Consider the following 27,546-nt stretch of genomic DNA (forward strand, 5'->3'; position numbering starts at 1 on the left):
TGTCCAAGATTATTATGTTTTTTCTATTTTTTTCAAGATAATTGTGGTTGATTTTGAATCTTGCTTATAAACTAAATCTTACATGTTTAGTTCCATTTTTTTCCTTGAAAATTTATCTTTGGAAAAAGGAATGAATATTTCTGACAGAATATGAACATAAAAAATGTTTAATTGATAAATAAAAAGTTCATGTTTAAAATAATTTGAGAGAGAGAGAGAGAGAGAGAGAGATTTTTGGGGTTTGGGGAAGGAGTTTGAATTTTGGAGGTGTGTGACGAGAGTGACACTTGAGGGGCCCTTCCTGGCAGGAACCCTAAAAATACGTCCTTTCTCTGTAGTAAGGATGGATTCCCACTGTAAAGTGTAAATTAATCCGGGATCGAAGGGTCTCCGCTTGTCCGTGGACCATTCAAAGCTCGCTCCTCCACCTCACTGTGGAAATTTGGCTTGATCCGGCCCAGCTCACACCCTTTTTAGTTTGTTCGCTTATATCTTGTTTGCCGGTTGCGTCCTGTTCATTGACTCGGTAATTCCAGGTGATTCTTATCGTCCATTTTTATCGTTGTTTGGTTGTCGGTGGGTGTTTCTTTCTTTGCTTACGAGTAATGCCGCTTTCGATGCGCCATTTTGTGTAGATCACTCACCTACCTGACGCCAAATCACGGAAAGATCACCTTTTTCGGGCATGCAATCAAGGAAATGTATCGCGGTTGTGCCGAAAATTGATTTTCGTATGTTCTGATGCTCAGTGAGGTGGGCGTCACTTCGTTTTTTTTTTGGGTGGATTTTTGTAATATTTCTTGATGAGTTCATGCTTAGACTTGGGGACCTTGATCTTAGTTCTCTGTTCCGCTTTCCTTTCAATTTTTGTCTAAATTATGCCTGCTACATGCTGTCTTCGACATCCTCGTGTGGCTGACGATCAGCCTCGTTTTACTTAACATGAGCTTCATAGACTTCGAAATCTCACCTGTCTTGATTCTTGGGTTCACTTGGTCTCTACTCATCTATGCATGGCTTCTATAGTTTATGCCTAAAAAGAAAGACGAGTAATCATTGGTTGAGTTTGCATTCATTTTAACTTGTTCTTCAGTTATCTATTTTCTGCATGGTTTTCGATTTCATGAGGTTCTTTTCGTAGTGAGTTGTTCCCTTCATTGCCCTCAAATTTAAGCAATTTGTAAATACTTGCCCTAGATGTAATTAATTCTATCTATGTTACTAGTAACATCTGATTAGTTTAGTGAGCTCCTTAGATACTTCACAGTTATCCTTAATGCTACTTTCATTTTAATATCAAATTTGAAAGTGCAAAACATGCGTATGGAATTATCATGAAGGAGCCTTCAATTTCATGCTCATCATGGTGCTCTTTCACCTACACCTGGTTTATACTTTATACTACAAAACTATTGTCATATTTGTGAGTCTTATCTGCCAAATTTAGCCTGACTAAAATTGAATTAGGAACCCGTATTACAAAAGACATTGCATTTCTTGTCCCATCAATTAAGTCTTAGGGGGTGGATTTTATGGTTCATATGGTGCCATACAAATCTTTCTGATTCATCTCAACTTTGCTTATGTACACCACTTTGATCATTGAACCCCCACATGTTGCTATGTTCTTCAGTATTTCCGGCTGAGATAAGTCAATTTGTGGGCAGATGAAAATTTCATTGCCAGAATTTTGAAACTTGAATCTATGAGCATCATACGTTGCTTGTTTCTTTTGGCCAGTTTCACTTATAGACGGACCTTCATCCTAAAATGGCAGTTTGTTATTGGTTAAACTCCTTATATTTACTTTCCATAAGCATCTGTGGTAGGAATATTGTCATTACATATCTCATCCTCAGAAATTTCATGATTGGACCTCATGTCAATCATATTTTCGTGCATTATGAAGACCCTATCAGCATTTTAATATGATGTTGGGTGTTGACCTTGGTGTAGAAAATGGACTTTATTTGTTGCTATTTGCTATGCTGGGTCACTTATTTACGGAATTTGTAACTAGATGCTCTTTTTCATGTTCTGCATCTTCATCCTGACTAGATAGTTTATTTCCATGGACTCTTTCCTTTCTTCTTCCACCTTGTTTGCTTGATGCATAACTGAGAGCAACATGAGTGGATCTAACTGAACAAAGGTGATGTCTTCCACGTAGTGAATCTGCAAATGTGGGGAAGGAAACATTTGTAACGTGGCTTGGATGTCCTTGTTTTTCCGAAAGAAAAGAGGAGGGGGACTACAATTTAAAGCGTCACAAAGTAAGTACATTAGTTTGGGTTGCAAACACCAAAGAGTAGTATAGACTATAGAGCTTTTCTCCCCTGCACCTTGATCAATTTTTTGCTTGCTACAGTTTTGTTTAGCAGGCCAAATTGACTCTTGCAGATGCATGACTGGGCATTTGCCATGCTCATATTCTTTTGGTGTAAATGATTTTGTTATTAAAAACATTTAAATTTATTGTTCATGAAGCCCCTAGTCAATCTAATTTATCCTTTGAAGTCACTGTATGTCTTTTGTGAAGTTTTCTAGTTAGAATCCATTGGGATTGTTCTGGCATCATATTACCACCTGCAGATCAGTAAGATATAAATTTAACAGAATAATTAGAAGATACTCTAGGGGATGCAAAGGAATCAAATCATGTTTTGAGAGCCTAAATAGGTATTGTCTAAATAATGCACTTTTAGAATCTTTACATAGCAATTTGAAGTTTGATAAGATGCAATATTTTGTATGCTCAAACTAAATGTCAAAAATCTGTAATATTAACAATGTAAACTCTCATTTTATTGTTCATACATTAATTTGTTTCCTTTTTACTTAGACTACTGTTAATTGGTACCAGTTTGTTCTTGATTAAGCTTTTACAAGATCAGAGTTGATTGCATATCCTCAAGGTCCTCAATGATCATGTACTGACTTGATAGTGGTTTTGCATGCTTGTCAAGTATCTTTCTTGTCATGTAAGCATGAAAGCCTACAGTTGGTACTTAGGTTTTGCAAGTTGATGCTAGTCCTTTGAAGTTTGAAGTATATAGCTATAAGTTTTCTGGAGTAGAGGCTCAAAGTGTAGGTAGAAAAAATAATGCAGCAAAATTAACCATTTATTTGGGACATATATTTAATTTACCCCTTCAAATATTCACTTTCATGCATTTGAAAAAATCTTTGTTAATTGCTAGTTCTAGTATTCCTTGATTCTTATTTAAAAATTTTTGTTTTAGCTTATGTGGTTTTAATCATAGACAACTTAAGTTTTTATGGTTTACTTATATCTATAATAACTCGTACATTTTAAAAAACGTAGCATATAATCCCCTTCCGTCAAGTCCGAGTTAACAGACGTTAAAGTTATGTGGTATGCTGACTTATAATAAACTATTAATATAACGACATGTATAATTTAAGTTTAAAAAAATATCCATTTTAGCCTTTGTGGTTTTGATCATAAACCACTTAAGCCCTTATTGGTTTTGCTCATGTCTAAAATAACCTCTATATTTTTAAAAATATAGTATATAAGTCCTTCCTATCAAATTTGAGTTAACAAATGTTAGAGTCTGCTTACGTGGCATACTGACTCATAATAACTATTAATATAATAACATGTGTAATTTAAATTAAAAAAATTGAGACTACCATCAGTGGTATGAGGAGGCATCATTGTGGAAGCGACCACCAGTAGTAGCATCAAGTTGCTACTGCCTAGCAGGGTGTCGTACGCATGTAGCCTCTCTTACGCTGATGATAAGCTTAGGAGCTTCTGCTCTTGCCTCAAGTGGATATGCGATGACTGATCCGACGCTAGGCATGCAATGGTTTCCTGGTCCCTCTTCCTCTTCTTGGGCATCTTCATCCCCATCGCCTCTCACTTCGTCCTCTCCTACGCCCGCACCCGTCGTGCCTACGACGTGTGGTCCAACTCTCCCTCACCTCCGCCTTCGACCTCTCCTACCTCTGCCTCTCCGCCTTCGTCCACTGCTACGGCCTCTGCCACTTCCTCTTCCTCGACAAGATAGAACTTTTTTTTAAACTTAAATTACACATGTTATTATATTAGTATTTTATTATGAGTCAACATGTCATGTAAGCAGACTTTAACATCTATCAACTCAGGCTTGACGGGAGGGGTTTATATGCTATGTTTTTAAAAATATAGGGATTATTTTAGACACAAACAAAATCATAAGGGCTTACGTGTTTTATGACAAAAAACACAGGAGCTAAAATGGACTCCTTTTTAAAACTTAAATTACATGTGTTATTATATTAATAGTTTATTATAAGTCATCATATCACGTAAGCAAACTCTAACGTCTGTTAACTCAGACTTGATAGGAGGGGCTTATATGCTATGTTTTTAAAAATGTAGAAGTTATTTTATACATGAGTAAACCATAAAGGCTTAAGTGGTCCATGACCAAAACCACAGGAGCCAATTTTCTTTAGAGAGGTCTTAGACAATAATTCACAAGTTTCATGAGTTCGTACTCCTTTTAGAGTTTTAATTGCTTTTTATCAATCATCTTGTTTTGAATGAAAATTATTAATTGTATCTATCCCTTTCAATTGTTTGTTATACAACCTTGTGTCTCTGGTACAATATTTTGTTGCAGCTTAGCTTTTTTTAACTTATAGTTTGACAGTGATGTTTCCTGTAGTTTAGGTATGTGCTAGTATGCAATGTATGTCAAATTTTCCTGGATTCTGGCCTTGTCGATCTGTGTACTTCAGTTGAGGTTTTAATTGCAAGAGAATGTTGAAGACTTCTGTTGCTCCAAATGAACTTCACTTGAAGAGGGAGCTTGTTGCCCTCCGAAAGGCACCATTCTTACGTGATCCAGAAACTTGTTCATCCTGGAGGTCGTCTTTGAGTTCTAAATCATTTTTTGCAAACTCTAAGCCAAAAAATGGACATGGAATGATAGAAAAATTTACAGGAGAAATTAATCATGGCTCATTACTTAATTTACTATCCAGAGGTAAAAATGGAAGGCAAAAGTTACATCTCTGTAGTTTGAGTTCTTCTAAGCCCATTGAAAGAGCACAGAAACTAGATGAGGAAGACAGAGAAGAATCAGCTAAGGAAAGTCCAGAAAACTTCAGCGTAAGCAATTCTCTTCTTGCAGAAGAAAGTCCAGAAAACTTCAGTTTAAGCAGTTCTCTCATTGTGGATTCTAAGAGTGATACTTGCCTTGAAGTTCCTGTAAACATGTATAATGTTGCAGCTATCGATTCAAGAATTCCTGTTAGAAGAACTATCAGAAAATTTAGAAGAAAATCAATTTCGAAAGGGGGATTGATTAAGCATTCAGCTGCCTTAAAGCTGCTGGATACAACATCAAGCTCTTTAGGAATTCTTGACTCAATTGAGGGATCTGATGACAGTGGGGACTATAATTCTGAGAATTTGCAGCATTTGGCACAGGATCTAAGCCAAAAAATTGGATTTATTTCTCGCTCTGCATCACCAATTTTACATGGATGTGGACATGGATGTCAGTTGTCTTCTTCAAGAATTCCTAGAACTAGTAAAAGAGTGGGATCATCTCAATCTTGTACTCCTGCTTCAAGTTGCTCTTACTACAAATATGGTGGTCAGGACCCCAGCACTATTGGTTCTTGGGATGGAACTGCTACTTCGTTTGATGGGGACGGCCTGGATCAACTAGAGTTACCAAAGGCTAAAAAATGTGGTATTCCTAGCTATTGGTCAAAGATAACTAGAGCTAGGGGTGGTGGAGGTTTTATTTCTCCTTCACTATCAGATACGCTAAAAAGAAAAGGCAGTAGCATTCTCTGTGGGAGTCAGACTTTGTCTAATAAGAAGAATTTATCAGGTTGTCACAAGCAAAATTACCTGTCAAAATCTTCTCAAGGTTTACCTTTGCTGACCAATAGCTGTGACGAAGGCCATTCATCATTAGATACTTCAAGTGATGAACTGTCAAGTAAATTTGGGGAGCTTGATTTGGAAGCGATGAGCCGTTTGAATGGGAGGAGATGGTCTAGCTGCAAAAGTCAAGAGGGACTGGAAATGGACCTACCTGGAAGAACTTCCTTGGAGATAGCAGATCAAAGAACCTTGAGCCAAAAGTACCAGCCACGGTCTTTTCATGAAATCGTTGGACAGAATATTGTTGTTCAATCTCTTGGTAATGCCATTTCAAGAGGAAAAATAGCTCCTGCTTACCTATTTCATGGTCCTCGTGGGACAGGAAAAACTTCATCTGCAAGAATATTTGCTGCAGCTTTAAATTGTCTTAGTGAAGAGAACAAGCCATGTTGGTTTTGTAGAGAATGCACTGCTTTTTCTAGTAGACATGGAACAAACTTTATAGAAGCCAATGCAACAAATAAGATGTGCATAGATCAAGTTAGATATTTGCTGAAAAGTCTATCAATGGCTAAAACAATTTCACAGTATAAAGTCTTTGTCATTGATGAATGCCACATGTTATCTTCACAAAATTGGTCCACATTCATGAAATTTCTTGAAGAACCATTGCCTCGTGTTGTATTCATATTTATAACTACTGGAACAGGTAGCTTGCCTCGTGCCATTGTATCACGATGTCAAAAATACATCTTTTTGAAGGTCAAGGATGTTGATATAGTCTGCCGGTTGAGGACTCTCTCTGTAAAAGAAAATCTTGATATTGAACTGGATGCTCTAGATTTAATTGCTCTAAATTCGGATGGTTCACTTAGGGATGCAGAAATAATGTTGGATCAATTAAGTTTGCTGGGCAAAAGAATAACTACTTTGCTTGTAAATGACTTGGTGAGTTTGCTTCCACATTGTCTCTGTATCTACAGTCTTTTATGTTCAATTTCATTAAAATTAAGCATTTAAATATTGATATCTGTTTGACTTAGGGGCTTCATATATTGTTCTTGACTTTATATTTAATTAATAACTGTCTACATATATTGGAATTTGGAAATCATTTTTGACATCAAAATATGCATCTGTTATTTTGGGCTTGAAAATGGAAATCTTTAGACATTGATGATAAGTATTTTTAAGGCTCTTTGATTTTCTAAGTTGAGAGATTTTTTTTTGCCTTCTAAAGGACAAGTTCAATCAGCAAATGTTTGAACTTCTTATTTCTTGCATATCTTTTGTCTTATTTACAACTTTTTTTTTCATTTCTCACTTGATGTCATCTTTCTCAATGGATGCTTTGAGTTGTCAAATAGTGTTCAGCACATCACTTCTGTTAAAATTTAAATTGTTCTAAACCTATTGATAGAACTTTTTCTTTGTGTATAATTTTCTTATGTTTGAATTAAAGCAATGTCAGCATGCTTATGCTTTTTCTTCTATTAGATTTAATAGGTTATGTTTCTTTTCTCCAATAAGCAAGTTATCTTATTATGATAACTTACAGGTAGGAGTTGTGCCAGATGAGAAATTACTTGATCTTCTGGAGATAGCCATGTCATCAGATACTGCTGAAACGGTTAAAAGGTCTAGAGAGCTGATAAATTCTGGTGTTGATCCAATAGCCTTGATGTCCCAATTAGCTGGTCTCATAATGGACATAATTGCTGGAACTTACCGATTGGCAGACCTACATTCTGGTGGTACAACTCTTGGTGGGCGAAATTGTGAGTGCATCAGACAGATCATGTTCTTTTGTTCTTGCCATTCACTGGATGATGTTCAATCATATCTCTTGTTTCTCTACTTTTTATTGTTCTAAATGCAATGCTTCAGGAGGGCTAACCGAATTGAGAACAATAACTATTTGCTATTATCATGTGATTCTTATTAGAAATGCTATATTTGTCAGATATCATGCCTTGATTTGCTTAGAATCTCGGAGGGGTAAGTGAACTAGAACACTGGAAGCATAAAAATTAGAAAGGATAGAAATTTTTACTTGAACAAGATATTCAATAAAACAGGAAAAACTGTGTGGCTGATTTAGTTCTGCTTCCGTTTCAACATCTTTTGCCAACGTATCAATTGTTCGTGTGTTGATGATTGAGATCCAACCTAGTCCTTCCTGCCTTCTGGTGATTGAGGCACTAGTATATATCTTCTCTTCTCTGAGTAGATGTGTTCCTTACTGCCAACTCGATTGACAAACATTTGGCAGCTGGCAGTGATCTTGATAATGTAGAAAATGATGCTTGCTTATAGGTTCTTCCAGTCCCTTGATTATTATAGAGAATGCTTGCTTGAAGATTCTTCCAGTATGTTCAGTTGCCATGATTTTACGTGTATTCATAACTGATGACTCTGTTGTATACAATGATTTAAAAAGCGCTAGACGTCAAAAGACACTAAGGTTAAAAAATGCCCGAGGCGATAGGCGCTTGCTCAAGCAAAGCGAGGCGCTAAAATATAAAAAAATATATAATATAATTAATAAATATAATTATTTAAATAAAAATATGATATTAAATTAAGAAAATATTGTAAAATTACAATATCACATTAACAAAAAGTCTCAAAATTCAAAATGATAACAATAATTTCCAATAAATAAAAATTAATAGTATTAAAATAAAATATATATATTATTAATCTAATAAATAAAAATATTGTTACTGGTATACAGTTAGTAGTATACTGTTAATATATTGTTAATAGTATACTATCGAAGTGAGAAGAGTATGAGTAAGAGGAAGATCGAGGCTGCTGATTGAGAGCAATGACAGCGGTAGTGGGGAGAGGGAGCAGTGAGCGATGATAGTGGCAGCGAGCAGCGGTAGCGGGAGCAGGAGCCGCGAGCGACGACAATGGCAGCGGCAACGGTAGCAGCGAGCAGCGGTAGTGGCAGCGGGAGCGGCGAGCGACGATAGTGGCAGCGGCAGCAGTAGCAACGAGCAGTGGGAGTGGGAGCGGCGAGCAAATGTGGTAGAAGCGAGCAGCGGTAGCGGGAGCGGCGACAGTGGCAACGGTAGTAGTGAGCAGCGGGAGCAGGAGCGGCGACAATGGCAGCGGTTTCAGCGAGCAGCGGCAGCGGGAGTAGGAGCAGCGAGCAGGGTTAGGGTTGGGAAGTCGCAAGAGGAAGACTGAACCAAAGACCGAACCAGACCTAAAACGCTAGTTCGGTCACCTGGTTTAACCCGGGCACTCACTCGAAGCGCCGGGCGCCTGGGCTTGGGCGAGTGCCCACACGACACCTCTTTGAAGCGTGTCGCTTGGAAATGAAGTGAGGCACTCGGGCCTTGCCTCGCTTAAGCACCTAGGCGAGCGCCCGAGCACCTATTGAAATCACTGGTTGCATGCTAAATATTTTTGCCAATGCTTGAGTCAAAAGTAGCATATTGGTTCAGGAGGGTTTCTACAGTATAAGATACCAGGCCCATTAAAAGCATGGTCAGTTATATTATGTTAAAGTTTATTGATGTAAAACTGGCCAATATTTTAGCTTCTCTCAATCAGTTAAGTATAGCTTGAGGAAATTAATGAGGAAATTAACTGTTATACATGAAGGTTATATATGACTTGCCATTGCAAGTCAGAGCCTGCTTAAGGGTTCTATGATGCAGTTCTCAACTGCCATATTATATCACAAAGTTTACTTCCGTATTTTATGTTTGAAGGGGGAACCACTAAAATGTTATGAGATGGGCTAATACATGAGTAGGGAAGAATAAAGGAAGAGATTTTTCTAGGAAGGATAAGTACCTCAGTCGGGTGTAAGAAATTCATAAAAAGATCAGCTTTTGGCAGAGTAAAAAGGTGTGGAGCAGGATTCTACAAGACATTGTATTGATTTGGTTCTAGTATTGGTGAGCTGACTGGGTTTTTGTGTTTTTATACATAGTTTAGTGGGAAAAGTTGAAGATCATTATCATGAAAACGCCAAGCCAAAGAAAATTTTCCTGTTCATCACTTACGAGAATGTATCATGCAAGTGTAAGATTATTATTTAGGTAATATAGTAGGCTTAGTGTCCTAAGGAATCAATTTTATTTTTCAGATAATTTAATATACAGCTATTGATAGATAAAAATATGTGCCCATCTTTACATGTTATAGGCAACAACTTACATTAAAGTTTTGTCCAATTGTAGAGTTCTAATTTAAAATTTGGTCTAGAAAAATAGTTACAAATATTTATTTCTTCTGAGCTTCATGCAGGAGTTTAGATATCTTATGTCTATAGCCAGGTATGTTAGGACATAATTGATTGGATTCTCATTTTCTGTAGTGTTTAGTAGTTCATTAATTGTGACAACTTATTTTATGGATGACTCACTGTTAATGTTACGTTTGTGGTTTGATGATAATTTCAAATGTTTATAAACTTTAAATTTGGTAAAACAAAAATCAGTATGGTTTTTCAGACCAGAAAGAATTGCTGACTGAACTAAATTGCTCCATTGATGTTGGATTGAATCTGTTCCTATTCTAGACTCGGAAAAGCTTATTTATTTGTAGTTAATTCTTGAGAGATTTGGTTCAAATTCCCCATGTCAAATTGACTTTAATGTCCATGCCATTCAAAGCTCTTAACTCCACCTCCTGTGACATATACACAGTACACCTGTACCAACAATATATTACATACATTTCTCAGATTTTCATAAATATCACTAACTTTTTTTATTATACTGATGCTATCATGGTCTACACATTTAATATGGCTATACATCTTTAAGCAACAGTAAAGGTTCCTATCAAAAGTTTAAAGGTGGGAGGTGATACTCAAAGAAACCCTGTTACAAGGGCATGAAGAAAGCTTTGTGACAATAGGGGAATATATCACAGTCTGGTCAAATGAAGGGCCAACTTCTGATTTTTGTTACACATTATTCAATATCTGTTTACTGTTTTCGTGCTGATACAGGTCATAGAGTTCTCCTATTTCCTCTAAAGCATGTTAATTAATTGCTTTCTTACTGTAAATTTTGTTGATGAGAAAGATTATTGGTCTTCTTCATTCTGTTCGTGATAATGGCCACTCATTAATATGGAACCGCTATGTTAACACAGAATCACAAAGATCATACCCAATCCACGAGGCTCCCACCAATGAGAGGTCTAAGGAGGGTCAATATATGCAGCCTTTCTCTAACTACACAAACTTTTTCCATGACTTGAAACATGTTCTCCCAAGTCACAAAGGAATACAAAATCACAATTTATTCATTTACATCTAACCAATCCATGTAATGTAATTTCTATTACAGAGGTTTATTCCATTTGAATTTCTTTTTTATTATTTATTTGTCACTCTGCATGAAGTTGGCCGTTCTTCTTTGAGTTCTGACTTTGTTTCATTTACCTCCAAACTGTTCCTAGTAACTGAAGCTGAGTTAGAAAGACTACAACTGGCATTAAAGATTCTTTCTGATGCTGAAAAGCAGCTAAGACAGTCAAGTGAACGATCAACATGGTTTACTGCTGCTCTGCTACAGCTTGGTTCTGGTAATAATACAGAACCTAATAGATCAAGCAGCAGCAGCAGGCAGAGTGCTAGAAGAAAAAGTAATGGTGTGTCTGACATGGACAGTCTCTCCATGATGCACAAGAACAGGCAAGTTACTGAGTTTCAAGAATATAATTTTTGTTTCATATCCTACACTAACAACATATACTCTAATCCTTACATCGACTCGGCATATATGGCTAATTGTAAAGTGTTGCCTGCAAACAGGAGATCCCTTGACAGAATATTAGATAATTTTTCTCATACAAGTGATGCTACTGGCAAGGGAGAACTCAGGTCTATGACACCAGAAATGCTGAATGAGATATGGAATCTTTGCATCCATAGATGCCACTCAAACACACTGAGACAGTTGCTTTCTGCCAACGGAAGACTTCTATCAATTTCTGAAAATGGAGGTAGGCAATGATTTTATCTGATGACTATTTTACCTCTTTTGTTTCATTATCTGTTCTTGACTTTCATATCAAACCTTGGTACTTGGTAACAGTCTATCATATATGAATTGTAGGCTGCTTGTTACGTATCAGTGTGTAAGGCATCTCTTTCTGCTTCAATTGTTATTTCTGGAATATATGATCAAATTTCAAGTTAAAATGTTTTATGAAATATTCAGGCATTTTGTTATTTTTAAGATTGATGGTCATTTATTTAAAGGGATTACTTTTAGCAAACAGGTCAACTTGATTTAGGTGGCAATGTTCCCGAGTATCCACAATGCACTTGAAAGTTCTGCATGCATCACATATGCCCTTCTTGGGAGATTTGGTAAACTAGGCAAAGGTCTATTGCATAACATTCATAATAAACTGATAGGAAACTACCTCTAGCAAAAGGTATAGTCCAAATAGGAAGTTAATGAGTTTGTCAACATTTCATTATGAATTGTCAATATGTAACTTTATTAGTGAAATAGAGCTACATAAATATAAAAAGGATAATATTTCCCTGATCAGCTTTGGACAAGAGAGCGAGCCTTGATACAATGGTAAAATTGTTCCTTGAGGACCTAGGAGACCAATGTTCAAGTCTCGGAAACAACTTCTAAATAAGACTGTTTATGTGATCTCGAGAACCCAATTTATATCAAGGAACCTCATATATTGGGTTCTCGCTTTATTAGATCTCGAGAAATGTAGCTGCTTTGATATAAATTTATTGCCTCATAATAAAATTTTCAAGATGCATGATTCTGTCCTCTATATCTTCATAGACAGATTGTTTATGTGATTATGCATTATTATATTGTGAGATATGTGCCAGAAAATGTCAGTCTGGATGTAAGTGGCACATTCATCATCCAACTTTGGATATCGACAACTGATGAGCACATGTTATATTGTATGTTTATTTTGAACAGTGTTGTATACTTTGAGATATGTAAAGACTTGTTATACCAAGCTTAATTGTTGCATGCAGTTCACTCTAGGGAATTATGTGCTCCTAAATCTTCAGCAGAAAGTATCTTAGGGAGTCAAATTTCCATCTGTACTCTACCATCTCTGGGAATGTATGCTCCTAAAATCTTTCAGAGAATGTAACATTTGCTGGTCCGACTCTGTATTGGCACATGGTATTCCAATTATGCCTAGGTAATACCGAAGTTGAAGAAACCAGTTGGACTGGTATATACCGATCAGTATTTACCAGTTAAACCTGGTTCTGGCATGTAAATCACCAGGTCCAGTTTGAAATCAAAGTTTTTTAATTTTTGGAATTTGAACAGCTGAAAACAACTGCTAATCTCTCTCTCTCTCTCTCTCTCTCTCTCTCTCTCTCTCTCTCTCTCCTTGCCCCAATTGTGATGATCCCTTCTCTGTTCTCTCAACAGCTTTCTCTTCAGGCAAGCTGCTGGTACACCTCATATACAGGGACCCCCATAGGTCCAGTTAGTGACCGGTATGGGTCTCGGATGGAATTTGAAACCACATGTTAGCCATTCTTTTTGACCAATTTTCTCAGCGGTAAACCATGGTGTGCTGTATCATTCAAAGGTCCTCCTTTGGTAACTATTAAGAGGATGGTGCATACCAGCATAGTTGTTGCTTTGTCACATGATGACATTTTCTCTACTCCAGCCTTGTATATTTCACATTTATTTTCCTCAACCTTTATGAATCAGGTGTGCCGCACCAATTTGAGTTGACACTGGGTTCCTACAAACTCTGTTGATCATTTTGGTAGTGGTGTCTTAGACGTATGTTTTCCCTAGTATTATATTCACTCCATTATCTTTATTTAAGTTAAATTATGCGCTCTATTTCATTTATATGAAGATTTTGATTTGCAACTAGAAATTTAAAATTTGATGAGCAAACGTGAAATCAAGTATCCACGTTCTGTAACATACCACACCCCCTTATCCATGTTCAATAACACAGCCCCTAAAGTTTATTTAGTTTTAAACTCCATTACATGTATCTCCATATCAGGTTCAAAATATGAACTACCTATGATTATAGTGCCCTCAATTGAAGAATCCTGACTTCGTCCCTGCATATTGCAATGAAAACTAATAAAAAAAATGGTTCTACCTTATGTCCTCATTTTTATTTCACAAAATCTTTCCAAGCTAGCTTTTTTTCTTGGAAACTAGATTGCTGAATTAATGTTCCTTGTCATAATGAAATCTCTTTGGTTATGAGAAGGACCTTTACTACCTTTTGGCAGGCATATTGATTGCTTTCATTGGATTTGAGGATAGTGTTACAAAATCCAGAGCTGAGAGATTTCTGAGCAGCATCACAAACTCAATGGAGATAGTCTTGGGATACAATGTAGAAGTTAGAATGGCACTTCTACCCAAAGTTCATTCTGATGTATTACAATCAGAGCCATCTCTAGCAAGCAACCAAATGGAAAAAGATAAGCAAAGAGAGGCAAGATCTGATAACCTTATTAGCCATCCCAATGTAGGAAAGATCAAAGGAAGCAAAATTCTGGATTCCTGTGAAGGAAATCCAGAAAGAGCCCATGAGAAAACTGACATATCTGCACTTGGAGAAATGGACTATGTACAGACAAGTGTACCAGTATTAGATGGTTCATGTAACAGTAATGATAAAGGTCAGGGGATTTTAGCCCAAAGGCCTCTAAAAGCAGCTACTGATGAGCAGAGGTTGGAGACTGCATGGCTTCAAACTGCAGAGCCTGGATATGTAAGTCAGCCAAAGCCTGATAAGAACCAAATTCTTCCACAGAATGGAGTAAACCATCTGAGTAGTAAACAATCTTTGACAACAACGCCGAAATCATTAAAGAATTGGGATGATGAATTGGTTCAAGGGATCAAAGCTTTAAGAACCAGTGCCACTGAGGACCATCACAAGGAACAATATGAAAGAGCCGATCACTATGCCATTTCTCCAAGTTTATTGCACTGTTACAAGACAGGCAACTCTGAGAAGCAGAAGATGTAAGTTTTTTGCTTTCAGTAAATATATTTAAGAAAGTGTAGATATCCAGTTCTGCATATTATTACCTAAGATGTTAGGACAGAAAATTTGGTGAATTATTTACACAAGAGTTTTAGATGAAATTGTTTTCCACATATCTGACAATAGTTTTGGAGGCTTTTTTCTATTTTTAAGTTCCTTATGCAGTTGATGAATTTGTGACTTTTGCAGAGTTCACTCTTTTAATCTCTATAGAGGGTGGGCATCATGTGCATATCAGAGCCATCCATCTGTTGATCTTTCATTTATCTGTTGTTTTTGTTACTGTGTTATCTTAGTACAAGAAAGGGATACTTGATTCTTAATTAAAGTATGACTAATGGGTAAAATTTGTATGTGAATTACTTATCATGGCATCCTAATATGGATAGAAAAGAACAAGTTGTTGTAAAACCTTTGCAGTTGTAGGTGACCGGTTGATCTTGATGAATTTTCTTTTCCTCTCTTGATCTGAACCGTGGTCTAAAATAACATTTCTGGGCTAATTTAGAGCTTGTTTCTTAATGAGTAAGAAGATATTTTGTTCTGGAAAATGTTAAGCATTATCATTTCTTTTGGTGTCATGTAATAACATTAATATACAGAAATGACAAAGTGATTCAGTCTAGCTTGATGTAGTCCATTTCTTTCACATCAATCTAAATTGCTATACTGCATTCCAGGGGATATGAATCAGGACCTGGTTGCAATGGGATTCTCTGTTGGAAAAACCCCAAAAGCCGTGGAAGAAAGGTTGCAATTGGTTCTTGTTTTCTTTTTCTCATCTATGAGCTTTTTAGAGTTTTAAAAACTTAGCCTTATAATTCTGTGACAATCAGGTAAAGCAGGGAATCCTTCTAAGGTCACCAAGGGTTAGTCGGGCTAGTCGACTCTCATTGTTTGGGCAGTGTGTGAAGCTGAAGTCAGCAGAAGACAGGTTGAGCAAATGAATGGGAGAAATTTGCAGATTTTACGCCTCAGTGAGTACATTCTCATACCATTTGTGTCCAATTGCCTTTCTATTATTCAAATATAACAAGAACTGTGATGTCCCAACTATCTGGGGTCAGCTACTTGGATCTTATCTTGCCAGCAAGCCTTTTCATTCTACGAGTATAAAGGTAACTTAGATGAGCCATTTTGTCCTAATCAGTCCTAAGTTGAAGCATTTGTTATGAGAAATATTATCGGCTTGCAATGAATCGGGCAACTGCTTCAATGATTCACCTCAGTGCTCCTGGTTAATCTGCTTTTTTCTTGAAGAACAATTTATTTTCTGAGCTGATAGAAGATTTCATAGTCCTAAACCAATGAATTTCTATTATACTCTTTTTTCCTTGTATCTTGTCAGACATCAAAATTACCACATAATCACTGAGATGAGAATCAAGTATCTTTATCATGCTAGCAGCAACAAATAAGAGCTTGTCTAATAGTGTCAAGCATTGTTATTCCCATTGGTTCATATTGTAAAAGATGAAACGTTTCATGGAAAGATGGCACAGCATGATGTGTGCCGAAGGTGCCACCATCTGGTTAGACCAATTTTTGTGTTGGCGAGTATGACAATTCATACTTTGTCAGAAAATTATTGGCACACAACAGTGCCATGACATAGGATTACTTGAGCATATTTGTTTTGCATAACATTTTTGTTGCTGATCTAGTGATCTACATCGACATTATGATCATGTACATTTTATTTGTAGTTTTTTTAGTTAATTTTCATATATTTAACTGAAAGTATTGGAAAAGTATTCCAGTTCATACTTTGACAAAAGTATCAGAGCACCATTACTTGAATGGTATCATATTCTACATCAATGTTATGATCATTTTCACTTTACAGTGTAGTTCTTTCAATTAATACATATACAATATACCTTATGGTAAACTAATTCAAGTGATACCAACCTGCTCTTGTTAGGCCATCAAGTATTTCCCCAGATTTTGTTCTTCTAGTGCATGATGAAGGCCCTGGAATTATGCTTCTCTATCAGATTTATCTAAAGATTAGTTTTAGCAGTTGATTTTTTTGTGGATGATATGCATATCATTGTTCACTTGTTGATCATGAGTATCTTTATTCAATTGGCTGAGGTAAGTTTGTGGTGATCTTGTATATATATATATATGTATATATATATGTGTATATATATATATGTGTGTATATGTATATATATGTATATGTATATATATGTATATGTATATATATATATATATACATATATATATATACATATATTTATTAAATATATGTATATATATATATATATACATATATGGATTGTAGTCTACTATGAAGATGCTCCATAGGAGACTACAATCCAACTCATAAAATAAACTCACCTTGTTCTTACTCTTCAAATTGATTTGTTATTTAAAACATGAATGTAAAATATATTAATGGTGTAAGACTTGGACTTAGTGAGAACCTATGCCAAGCACTTTTGAACATAAATTAATCAAAATTAGAAGAGCTGACCAAATTTAATAGATTGCATAATTTACAGTGGTGATCATCCAAACTAAATCAACACATAAAGTTAGTATATTGACTTCATCTACAACTTGTAAGGCTTAAACTATATGTATAATAGACTATTTATGAAGGTTTGCACACATTGAAACTCCATGAACATAAAAATATTCCTCCATTTGCAATTTTTGTTGTCAATTTCTCATAAGAATACAAAGATACTACATAGTAGCACCTTCTTGGAACACACACAGATCCAAGAAGAACTAGAAAAACAAGCAACAAGAACCATCAAAGGAATCAAGTTTGTCTCCAATTCCAATACTGCAGCAGCATTCATGAGCACTGCAATGTCAGGCATGCATTATTCTATTGACCGCAAACAACAGCCTCTGTTTCTAACTGCAAAAAGCTATGCAGCCGTGCAATCCAAGCAGCAGCTCATCCTCTCCCCCAATTTGAGATCTCCTCACATGCCACCCCACTCGAACGCAGGCCAAAAGCCTCCCGCTCTCTCCTTCGACCCGACGGCATCTATCTTCTCACTCCTGCCATGAGGCTTCTCCTCCTCCTTGGCATCTTACTACTGCCGACAGTGGCCTCGCCATGTCATTTCCCGGCCATCTTCAATTTTGGCGACTCCAACTCCGACACTGGCGGCCTGTCGGCCGCCTTCGGCCCCGTCCCCTGGCCCTACGGCGAGACCTTCTTCAAGATGCCCGCTGGGAGATACTCCGATGGCCGCCTCATCATCGACTTCGCCGGTGATCATCGTCTCCTTCCTCGTCAGTACTTTCCCTCTATGCATCTATCGCTATTCTCACTCGCATCGCCATGAACCTTCAGCCGAAAGCCTCGGGTTGCCGCACATAAGCGCGTTCCTGGACTCGGTCGCCGCCAACTTCAGCCATGGCGCCAACTTCGCCACCTCCCTGTCGACGATCTTGCCGCAGAACGTCACGCTGGCTCGCGGCGGCTACAGTCCCTTCTCCTTGGACGTGCAGCTGAAGCAGTTCTTGCAGCTCAGGCACCGTTCTCGAGCAGTGTTCAGACGAGGTATGTCTCTGCAGTAGTAGCGTGCAGGGAACAGTAGCAGCAATCTGGTTCTGATCCTACCAAGTCATCAGGAGGAGTCTTCGGCCATCTGATGCCCAAAGAGGAACACTTCGCCCGAGCGCTCTACATGTTCGACATCGGTCAGAATGATCTCACTGCGCTGTACTTCCAGAACGTGTCCGCAACGCCGTACCTCTCAGCTGCACTGAAGGAGCTCTCAAGAGTTGTGCAGGTACCTTCCAACAACTCTGAGCACGTCGATCGTCTTGTTGCATGCATTCCAACGACGGCAATTGTGTTGGCACAGAAGGTGTATGAGAGAGGAGGGAGGTCGTTCTGGATCCACAACACAGGCCCCTTGGGATGTCTTCCCTATGTGCTGGTCCGCGTGCCGCCGCCGGCCTCACGGTTCGACTCCTCCGGCTGCTCCATCCTCTTCAACGCACTGGCCGAGCAATTCAACACGATGCTGAATGAAACAGTAGCGCAGCTCCGGAAGCACCTCCCTCTCGCCTCCGTGATCTTGACCGACATCTTCTCCGTCAAGTACTCCCTCTTCCGCCGCGCCGCGAGTTACGGTAACGCTAACACCACCACCTTCTGCGAAGTCAACCTTATAGCTGAACTATCGAGTTCACATGCATGCGCCATGGCTCGTCCGCTAGCCATGTTCTAGAGATCCATGAAGGCAAAAGGAGTCACATGCTCACCCGTAGTTTACGCACTGGTCTCTTTCTCGACACTGTTGATGAGATGTGAAGGATGCAACGTTTCAGGATTCGAGCGTCCGTTGCGAGCTTGCTGTGGCCACGGCGGCGGCGCGTACAACTTCGACGCTGACGTCTGGTGCGGCGACACGGCGGAGGTGGACGGCACGAGAGTCCTGCTGGGGAAGTCGTGCAGGAAGCCATGGCAGAGAATAGTTTGGGACGGAGCTCATTACACTGAGGCTGCAAACAAGTGGGTATTCCATCACATCTCCGGCGGGGAGTTCTCGCACCCTCCGGTTCCTCTGAGCATGGCATGTGGGAAGAAGACGCCCACAACATAATGCCTCTTTGCTTGCATGGATTTTGCTGCACCATTGCATGGCTTTGGTAGTCTTCTTCAGAATAACGCTATGATTTCTTTTTCTTTCTTTCTTTCTTTCATAGATTCATGGATTATTGTCATATTCACAAGACAAAAATTTTGGTTGGTTTAGATCAGATTGGGTCCATTTGAATCCAAAATGCCATATGGGATGATGATGAATTCATGAAATAGTATCAGCAAGTTGCAAGATGCATGTTGACTTTAACTATCCATATGAGCATATATAAAGCATGTGTCACTTTTCTAATACAATTAAAACAACAAAATATTAATATTAAACAAAAAGTACATATATGCATATATATATATATGTATATATATATATATATATGTATATATATATATATATGTATGTATATATATATATATATATATATATATATGTACTGCATCAAGATTTATATTATATACTACTCAGTGGTTTGACTTATATTATATATTTAATATTAGTATATAATATATACTAATATATTATATATATTAGTCATTTATATTATACACAAACCTGGATCCGGTTTGTGTTCGGATTCGGGCACAAATTAGAGGATGCCTTGCCCGTTCCCATTTAAGGTCTGTGTCACTGAACAATCCCCGTCTGTTGTCGACTCGATTTACGTACCTCCTTTGTAATTGAAGTAGTGAGGAGGGACCCCTTTGGGGCCCGTCCCTGGTGATATTTGATGTATGATGTTTCTGGAAGTCGAGGCAGTGGTGAGGCAGAGGGAGGGTTTCGATCCCAATTACCGGTGCGGAAGAGAGATCTGGGAATGGCGAAGCCGCTGGGGCCGACGGGGGAGTTCTTCCGGCGGAGGGACGAGTGGAGGAAGCACCCGATGCTCACCAACAACCTGCGCCGCGCCACTCCGGGCCTCGGTATCGCCGTCGTCGCCTTCGGCGTCTACCTCGCCGGCGAGGCCGCCTACAACTACTTCCACCGCCCTGATGCCCACTCCACCACCCACCACTGACGGGTAATGCGACGTCGGCCCCCTCTTAAGGTTTTCCTTCTCTTCCTATGAAGATCCTTTATCTGAACTCTGGATTTTTGGGAAATTGTATAGTATTTATTTTAGGTAGATTCTTCATGGTCTTTTTGGGGATTTGTTTTAAAGTTGATGGATTAGGGATTTTGATGTCCGATAACATTATTTCGTGAGATGACTCATTATCTGGCTTGTCTGTCGATAACATTTATCCAAAGCTAGTCATCGCTTCCCTTAGGATCTATATGTTTAATTTTCTGAAACATGTTGATTCCTCCAACTGTACTTGTGATAAAATTTCCCAGTGAGTCTTCCAACTCTTTCTACGTTTCAATGCATTGGTTTGTTCTGTTGGCATCTTCGAAGGGTACGGCTTGAAAGCATCACATTGTGATGAGACTTTGCACAATTATCATTGGATGACCGCTTGTCCTGCCAAGTTGCAACAACCATTTGCATCTTTGAACAATGATTTTGATTCCCTTCGTACAGTGATTATAATATACTTGCTTGCAAAGGTAATTCTATAATATAACACTGAACTTTACCTGCTGAAGATACAAAAATGAACAATAATATGTTGGATTCTTACCATCCCAATACTCAACAGAACTTTTAACTAATATTTTGTCTTTATTCTTGGTTTATGCTTATTCTCCCCTTATCTACTTTTGTTGACCAACATAAGGAAGGCCTTACTTGATGAGTGTAACCTCGTGTCAAGTTCCCAATCTATATCCTTTACATTTAGTTGCTACACGAATGCTCTTTACTAAATTATTCATCTTTCTTTAAGGCTCTCTAGTCTTTTAGGTTATCTAGTAATTGTTGCCCATGTTTGAGTTGGAGGTTCCGTACATAGAATGACTGGTAACGAAAGGAAGAAAGGTTTCAGTCACTGATCATGACCATCAACTACTAATTATATTCTGAATCCTCTAAAAGCTACAGATGAAGTTGTTAGGAACGATTTTACTGATGCACTAACAGTTAATCTGATCTTGGCACTATATTGATTCTGGCACGTAAAGAAAGAGGCTGTTGATAACATTTAAGAAGCAATATATATATATATATATATGTGTGTGTGTGTGTGTGTGTGTGTGTGTGTGTGTGTGTGTGTGTGTGTGTGTGTGTGTGTGTGTGTGTGTGTGTGTGTGTGTGTGTGTGTGTGTGTGTGTGTGTGTGTGTGTGTGTGTGTGTGTGTGTGTGTATATATATGTATATATATATATATATATATATATATATGTATGTATATATATATATATATATATATGTATGTATATATATATATATATATATATAAGCTCTTACTCATCTGTGCAGTTCTTGGGGAATTTTTTTCTCCTGTAGGCCAATTTGATGGTCTAGCAAAACATCTCCATGTTAGAAGTTGTGCAGTGTCCTACATTCTTATTCTAATTACATATAATTCTGATATGATTTGTAGATGCATATAGGCTCGTTGAACATTAATTTTGAAATTTGCATAGATCACTTCATCATACTTAAGGTTTAGTCTGACATGTTCTAAAAATCAATACATCTCTGCAGGCTTACTGCACATCCACCAATTTAAGCTGAAGAAAATTAATTGTCCTTGTATTGGCTTGCAAACAAAATATTCATTTTACCAATGAGGTTGACTCTCCATTGCCTATTAAATTGGAAATCGATGATTTGGTAGTAATTTTGTTGGTATCTTAAATTCAAATTCAATAATCTTAATGCCCGTTAGTTCACAATTTACTACCCTTTTTATTACTCATTCATCCTTCCCTTTTTTCTTGTTTGTATTTCGATGCTGCTACCTCCTCCTTTTCTCGTCCTCACTTTGTCTTATTCTTCACTTCCATTTTAAACTTATAGTAAGTCATTGATAGCTAAACTTTTTACTAAAACTTGGATATATGAATTTTGTTAACACAGGTTCCATTTGCTTTAGAGTTCAGTTTTAACAAAATCATCAAAGCTGAAATTTATTGGTCTAAGCAATGCCGTGCCTTCATATAGGTATGTCAACATGCTAGAAGAAGTTTAAGAGACTATATGCCTTATAAAATTATAGATTATAGTCAAAAGCATTTGCTATTTAATGAAGTTGTTATTGAAGAAGAATAAATAGGTCATCTTACATAAAAAAGGCTATTTTGGATGTATGTTTTATTTTCCCTATGTTATAAAAAAAAGGGATGAAGTAAACAACTAATACAGATAAGTTAGTGTCAGTGGCATAACCAGGATATCTATTAAGGAGTTAGGGTATGACAGACATGATAACTAAGTGTACTGATTTTGATAAAATTGTAGAAAAGTAACTAGTTTAAAAAACTCTGAAGTTTTAAGCATTACCATAAACCCATGCAAGTTCAATTCAGCTGGGACATGGGATTGACTTTATCTCATAAAAAAATCCAAAACATTCCGATAACTTTTGGACTTTGATAATATATACTTGCAAGTTGCAACCATGAATATTGTATTGATTATCTGATTCTCTTAGACATCTTTAAGAGTTGGGAAGTAGAATTCATGCTTCATGCCCTCCATATTTTTATTCTTATACTAGGTTTGGAATTAGAGGGGAAACAAGTGTCATGAATGTGGTTTGCATGATTTTGACTTGTGCAATAGGTTGAAGATAGAGGAGGCCACGTATTATGGGACAAGGGAACCAATCTCTTGCATGCGTGAAATTGTATAAATTTCAAGAAGTTGGGGCAATTTCAATCCTTACTCCGAGCTTATGAAATGTATATAGTTCCCTACTTGAATGGTGTGATGGATTAGTAAAGCATAGTTATGCATGCATGCTAAGCAGCATCATTAACACCAAATAGAATATAATTTCTCATTTTGAATGACAGATGATGGGTCAGAAAGGTGACAGAGAAAAAAGATATGCTAGAAGAAAAGTTATTTTTCAGAAGGATCAGAGGAGAAAGGAGAAGAAACATGGACAACTGAGACATTCCAGAAGAAGGATCATAGGAGAAAAGAGATGTAAACATGGCCAGTTGGTCACTTAGATGTATTTTACATTTTTTTTCCCGATAATCTTGCATTACTCATAAACTACAAGTAACATCTAAAGACAAAATAAGTGACAAAATAATTAGTTAACGGTCTCCCATATCTACTGACCATCAGAGCAATCATTTCTCTGAAATCTGAAATCAGGAAAAGTTTGGTTGCATTTCTCATCAAATGCAAAACTAATATTAGCATTGGTTTGAACCATGCCATACTGACCTTTCAAGAATAGATTAAAAGGGGCTAAGAATTTTAAAAAGTTAGAATAGGTTACTCCAACCCAAATGGCTAGATCATCAGTCTATTACTGACTCATTTGGATATGATTCAAAAAAAATCCAGTATGACTCTGTCATCTTGATCAAATTGCACAGAAGTCACTCTGTCAAAAGCATTCTCCCAGTATATGTAATAGCTAAGTTGGCCTAACTATGTGGATTGGCTGTGTGGAGTTTTCCCTTTGCATCCTTGGTGACCAAGGTTTAAGTCACAACGGTAGCCTATCTACTTGCAGCAGCAAGTTTATCTACACTAATTCTCCCCATATATGGCCTTGGTTGGAACCTCATATATTGGTCTTCTATTTTATACAGAGAACTTTTTCCATCGTCAAGTATAGTAAAGATTTCTTGGCCGTGTTATTTCTCTTTGAGGTGCTAATTTAAATTAATTTATCTCATCTAAATGTAGCATCTATAAGTCTTCTTTGAACACTTTACGTTCATACCAATTGAAATATTTTTTAAAAATTTATCTTCTATCAAAATTGCATTGAGTTGTTCATGAGCGCGACATTTTTTATCAAAATGATAGTCTTAGCATCGCTTGGTTATATTTGATCTGTTCTTTTTTATTTTTTAGATTCTCATGCAAACATGCTCTCTTACACAGACACATGCCTTGCTTTATGCTTTGCCTATACTGCCAAAAATCTTGGTGCCATATGCACCTTGGATGCCGTAGAAGCTTTCATTATTCACTATCTACCTTTTTTCGTTTCTCAAATTGGAATTCATGAAGTTCCAAGAGTGTGGCATCGGTTGAAGGTTCATCATCATTTTTGTTCTTCATAAGGTTGCAAGTGTGGGTTTAAAAGCATGAGATACTTGCCTCCTTAAGGGAAGCTTACTCATCCTGCATGTCTGACATCCTGGTTGTCTGTGTTACTCCATATACGCTATTTCATTGTTTTCCTTTTTCATTCTGCTTACGTTTTTTTTTTTATTTTTTCTTTTCTTTTCCTTGCATATTGGAATTTGTTTGAACTATGTGAACAAACCTGACATTGCTGAACCTAGTTAATTTTAGACTGCATTGTGCAGGTTTGCAGCATGACATGATGCTGTCATCCACTAGTATGTTGTTAGGATCAGCCCTCACTTTTCATTTATTTTTCCAATTCCGAGGGGCCTACAATAAGAGAGGCTGAAATCATTTCCTTTTACCCTAAAGGTTATACGTACATCATTTGCTATTGCTCTTTTTATCTTATTTGTTGAATTTTACATCCATCAATTTAAAGTGTCCTTCTCATGTTTATATGTTTTTCAAGATAATGCTTGACCTTCGAGTCTCTTTTCTCGAAAGCCTTCTTTTTCACTTACAGATGATTGTAACTTTGCAGGTCTATGGTGTAATCCGAATAAACAAGTGATGGAGCAAATGGCCATTTTCTTAGATGGTCTTGGATATCCAAGTTGAAGTGCTTTGATTCTTGTACGTATTTTCTGACATGTTCTGCCCTTCCCCCTCTCAGAAAACATGAAACTTGTTAAGCAATCTGGATTTGGACCAGTGTCACATGCTTTGCTTCTGTGTTCAGCAAGTTCATTCTGAAACTTATGGAACAGGAAATGCTTCATGATGAGTTGGCATGTTTTTGTTTTATAGTCTGAGTTGCCCACAATGACCAACTCGTGACCCCTAGGCAGGAAGGAAGCCTTTGACAATTTGTTTTCAGTGTTTCTGCAACCAAAAATCCACATCCTCTATACCAAAAACTTTGTGTTTTCTCAGTGAACTGTGATTTAAAGGGGTGGGGGAGTGCATGTGAACCCATTGGCTTGTTGAAAGTTGGCCGGAAGAGGCCTGCACATACCAATCGATATCCATTAGTCCTATCAATGATCGATACCAACCAAACCTTTTATTATTATTGTTAGTGATATCGAGCGGTACATGTCAGTATGTTATTCCGTATGATAGTTGAAATTGGTTCTTAATAGCCATTCTTGTTGCCTTTCTCATCCTCGTTCCTTCTCTTGTTTTTATCACTGAATTTATTTTTATTATTCGTCAAGTTTTATAAATCAAATGAAGAAACATCCATTTTTCATGATCTTATATATATATATATATATATAGTAATCCAAGACTTGTCTGATGGATGTCAGCTATGGTACAAAAACATGTCATAAATACATCTTATCCTCACCTCTAGTGGGTGGATTTGTGACCACATTATCACCTGTGAAGTCTTTTGATCATTGCACGATTATTTGTGTGAAGTTGCGTAGTAGCGGTATGGAAGGATAAGGAAACCGAGTGTTATTGCAAGCCATACGGCATCAGGAAAAAGGGCTCGAAGCACAAGGATGGGGATGGGAGATGGCACACGTTGATGATACGTTGCATCAACCATTACCATCAGCACTCTGTGGTCACATCTGCTACTGATACGTTGCATCAACCATCAACTTCTCTGGTCACATCGCACCAAGCTTTTGAATCATGGAGAATCCTCCTCACATCATGCGGTGACCTCAGTTGTCAAAACAGATTGAGTTAATTAAGGAAATGTAATTTTGATGTTGAACAAGATTGAGAAGATAATTTTGTGTATTACTATTAGTGTATATGTATGTATATATATCTTTAACAGAAACTGTCATTATCATTTGTTATGATAGCTTAACTCAGTATATTAGACGTGATTTGAACGTTTATATTTAAAATAAAAGGTGTTTAATAAAATGTAATTATTTTTGAGTTGATTTTTACTTTGGCCAGTAAAACAAATGACTTACTTGAACTCCTCTCTTTTACTATTTTTGTTTAAATTTGTTCCCATATTATTTCATGAGTTTTGATAGAGCAGCGCGTATGAAGCCGAGCAATGAGGGCCGATTGAGCAACCAAGTGGTAGGTCAATCCAAGTTCTTGAGCCATGGTCTCCTTTCTCATGGCGAGAGATCGTGAAGACGAAGAGATTCAACGATGCCCCATGGGAAAAGTGGAAGCATTTCGGATGCATTATTATATTATATGGTCCTTCTGCTACTGTGAAAGAGAGAGAGAGAGAGAGAGACTCAGCAGGTAATTCGGGAGGACCCTATCTTCTCTCTTCCCCACGCACACAAACACACACCGAACAAACAAGCAGGCAAGCAAAGCAAGTAAAAGGGCAGGGCGATGGCGACAGGACGTGGGTCGGGAGGTGGAAGATGCCCCTCTCCCCACGCCACAAATGCACACGTAGCTACAGCATTCAGCAGCAGGAGGGAGGAGGAGGACGACGACGAGCGCGCGTCAGATTCAATGAAGGTTTTGTCGCGTAGCGACCATAGGCCTCCTCGGTCTCCTGGACGTGGCCGCTTTGCATGCGCCGCCTCGGATCGCCCGCTCCTCTGGCCCCACTCCACCCGCCCTCTCTCTCTCTCTCTCTCTCTCTCTCTCTCCCTCTCTAAATGCTGTCCCTCAAAGCTGCATCGTCTATCTTTCCTCTTTTAATTGCTCATGACTGTGATCCAAGCCCAATGCTGCAGCATTGTGTCGACTGATACCCATTGCCACCAAAAGAAATCCAGATTGATGCCGTGTGTTTGTTTATTTAGGTGGTGATTGATAGATGCCATGCAGGAGAGAACAGATGCAAAAGGAATCGAGCGTGCATGCTTGATGTAAAGAAAGAGGAAGCATGTGGTGGGGATGCGATCCCCCCCCCATACATGCTGTTTGCATCTTGAAAGGGGCTCATGTCAACCTTCATTGCTCTCTCTCTCTCTCTCTCTCTCTCTTATGCCGGCCTA

The 27,546-nt window shown here is 37.8% G+C and overlaps 3 protein-coding genes across 11 annotated transcripts; all 3 read left to right on the forward strand.

Annotated features, from left to right (window-relative positions):
- Window positions 1–285: 285 nt before the first annotated feature.
- On the forward strand, window positions 286–16,211 carry LOC135581142 (protein STICHEL-like). Of its 5 annotated transcripts, XM_009408181.3 has the most exons (10): window positions 287–536; window positions 636–753; window positions 2,171–2,273; window positions 4,680–6,802; window positions 7,413–7,632; window positions 11,288–11,522; window positions 11,643–11,833; window positions 14,106–14,850; window positions 15,553–15,622; window positions 15,709–16,211. In XM_009408181.3, the coding sequence occupies exons 4-10, from the start codon at window positions 4,775–4,777 to the stop codon at window positions 15,817–15,819; spliced, it is 3,600 nt and encodes a 1,199-aa protein (XP_009406456.2). In that variant the 5' UTR covers window positions 287–536; window positions 636–753; window positions 2,171–2,273; window positions 4,680–4,774; the 3' UTR covers window positions 15,820–16,211. The 5 variants fall into 5 exon arrangements, with proteins under 5 accessions (XP_064970327.1, XP_009406453.2, XP_064970329.1 ...); XM_065114255.1 differs by having other exon boundaries at window positions 286–536; window positions 11,288–11,833; XM_009408178.3 differs by having other exon boundaries at window positions 286–536; window positions 4,685–6,802; window positions 11,288–11,833.
- A 1,444-nt stretch (window positions 16,212–17,655) lies between these two features.
- Window positions 17,656–19,577, forward strand: LOC135586555 (GDSL esterase/lipase At3g26430-like). The gene is made up of 5 exons (XM_065110699.1): window positions 17,656–18,112; window positions 18,195–18,404; window positions 18,476–18,636; window positions 18,712–18,982; window positions 19,181–19,577. The coding sequence occupies exons 1-5, from the start codon at window positions 17,902–17,904 to the stop codon at window positions 19,453–19,455; spliced, it is 1,128 nt and encodes a 375-aa protein (XP_064966771.1). The 5' UTR covers window positions 17,656–17,901; the 3' UTR covers window positions 19,456–19,577.
- A 609-nt stretch (window positions 19,578–20,186) lies between these two features.
- Window positions 20,187–25,385, forward strand: LOC135615574 (NADH dehydrogenase [ubiquinone] 1 beta subcomplex subunit 3-B-like). Of its 5 annotated transcripts, none has more exons than XR_010488075.1 (3): window positions 20,187–20,470; window positions 24,827–24,970; window positions 25,143–25,385. XR_010488075.1 is itself a non-coding variant. In XM_065114259.1 (2 exons), the coding sequence occupies exon 1, from the start codon at window positions 20,267–20,269 to the stop codon at window positions 20,465–20,467; it is 201 nt and encodes a 66-aa protein (XP_064970331.1). In that variant the 5' UTR covers window positions 20,188–20,266; the 3' UTR covers window positions 20,468–20,497; window positions 25,143–25,385. The 5 variants fall into 5 exon arrangements, 2 of the variants coding, with proteins under 2 accessions (XP_064970331.1, XP_064970332.1); XR_010488072.1 differs by having other exon boundaries at window positions 20,188–20,497; window positions 24,841–24,970; XR_010488073.1 differs by having other exon boundaries at window positions 20,188–20,470; window positions 24,841–24,970.
- The last annotated feature ends 2,161 nt before the right edge of the window (window positions 25,386–27,546 follow it).

Source organism: Musa acuminata, chromosome BXJ2-6, assembly GCF_036884655.1.
Source record: "Musa acuminata AAA Group cultivar baxijiao chromosome BXJ2-6, Cavendish_Baxijiao_AAA, whole genome shotgun sequence".
NCBI lineage: Eukaryota > Viridiplantae > Streptophyta > Magnoliopsida > Zingiberales > Musaceae > Musa > Musa acuminata.

What these genes read in the sequence shown, in the direction of transcription:
- LOC135586555 (XM_065110699.1), top strand. Translation starts at nt 17,902, where the DNA reads ATGAGGCTTCTCCTCCTCCTTGGCATCTTACTACTGCCGACAGTGGCC. An exon ending in TCGAGCAGTGTTCAGACGAG is followed by an intron (nt 18,405 to 18,475) that starts GTATGTCTCTGC and finishes CCAAGTCATCAG; the next exon opens with GAGGAGTCTTCGGCCATCTG. An exon ending in CCGCCGCGCCGCGAGTTACG is followed by an intron (nt 18,983 to 19,180) that starts GTAACGCTAACA and finishes GCAACGTTTCAG; the next exon opens with GATTCGAGCGTCCGTTGCGA.
- LOC135615574 (XM_065114259.1), top strand. Translation starts at nt 20,267, where the DNA reads ATGGCGAAGCCGCTGGGGCCGACGGGGGAGTTCTTCCGGCGGAGGGAC.
- LOC135581142 (XM_065114255.1), top strand. Translation starts at nt 4,775, where the DNA reads ATGTTGAAGACTTCTGTTGCTCCAAATGAACTTCACTTGAAGAGGGAG. An exon ending in AACTCTTGGTGGGCGAAATT is followed by an intron (nt 7,633 to 11,287) that starts GTGAGTGCATCA and finishes AACTGTTCCTAG; the next exon opens with TAACTGAAGCTGAGTTAGAA. An exon ending in ATCAATTTCTGAAAATGGAG is followed by an intron (nt 11,834 to 14,105) that starts GTAGGCAATGAT and finishes ACCTTTTGGCAG; the next exon opens with GCATATTGATTGCTTTCATT.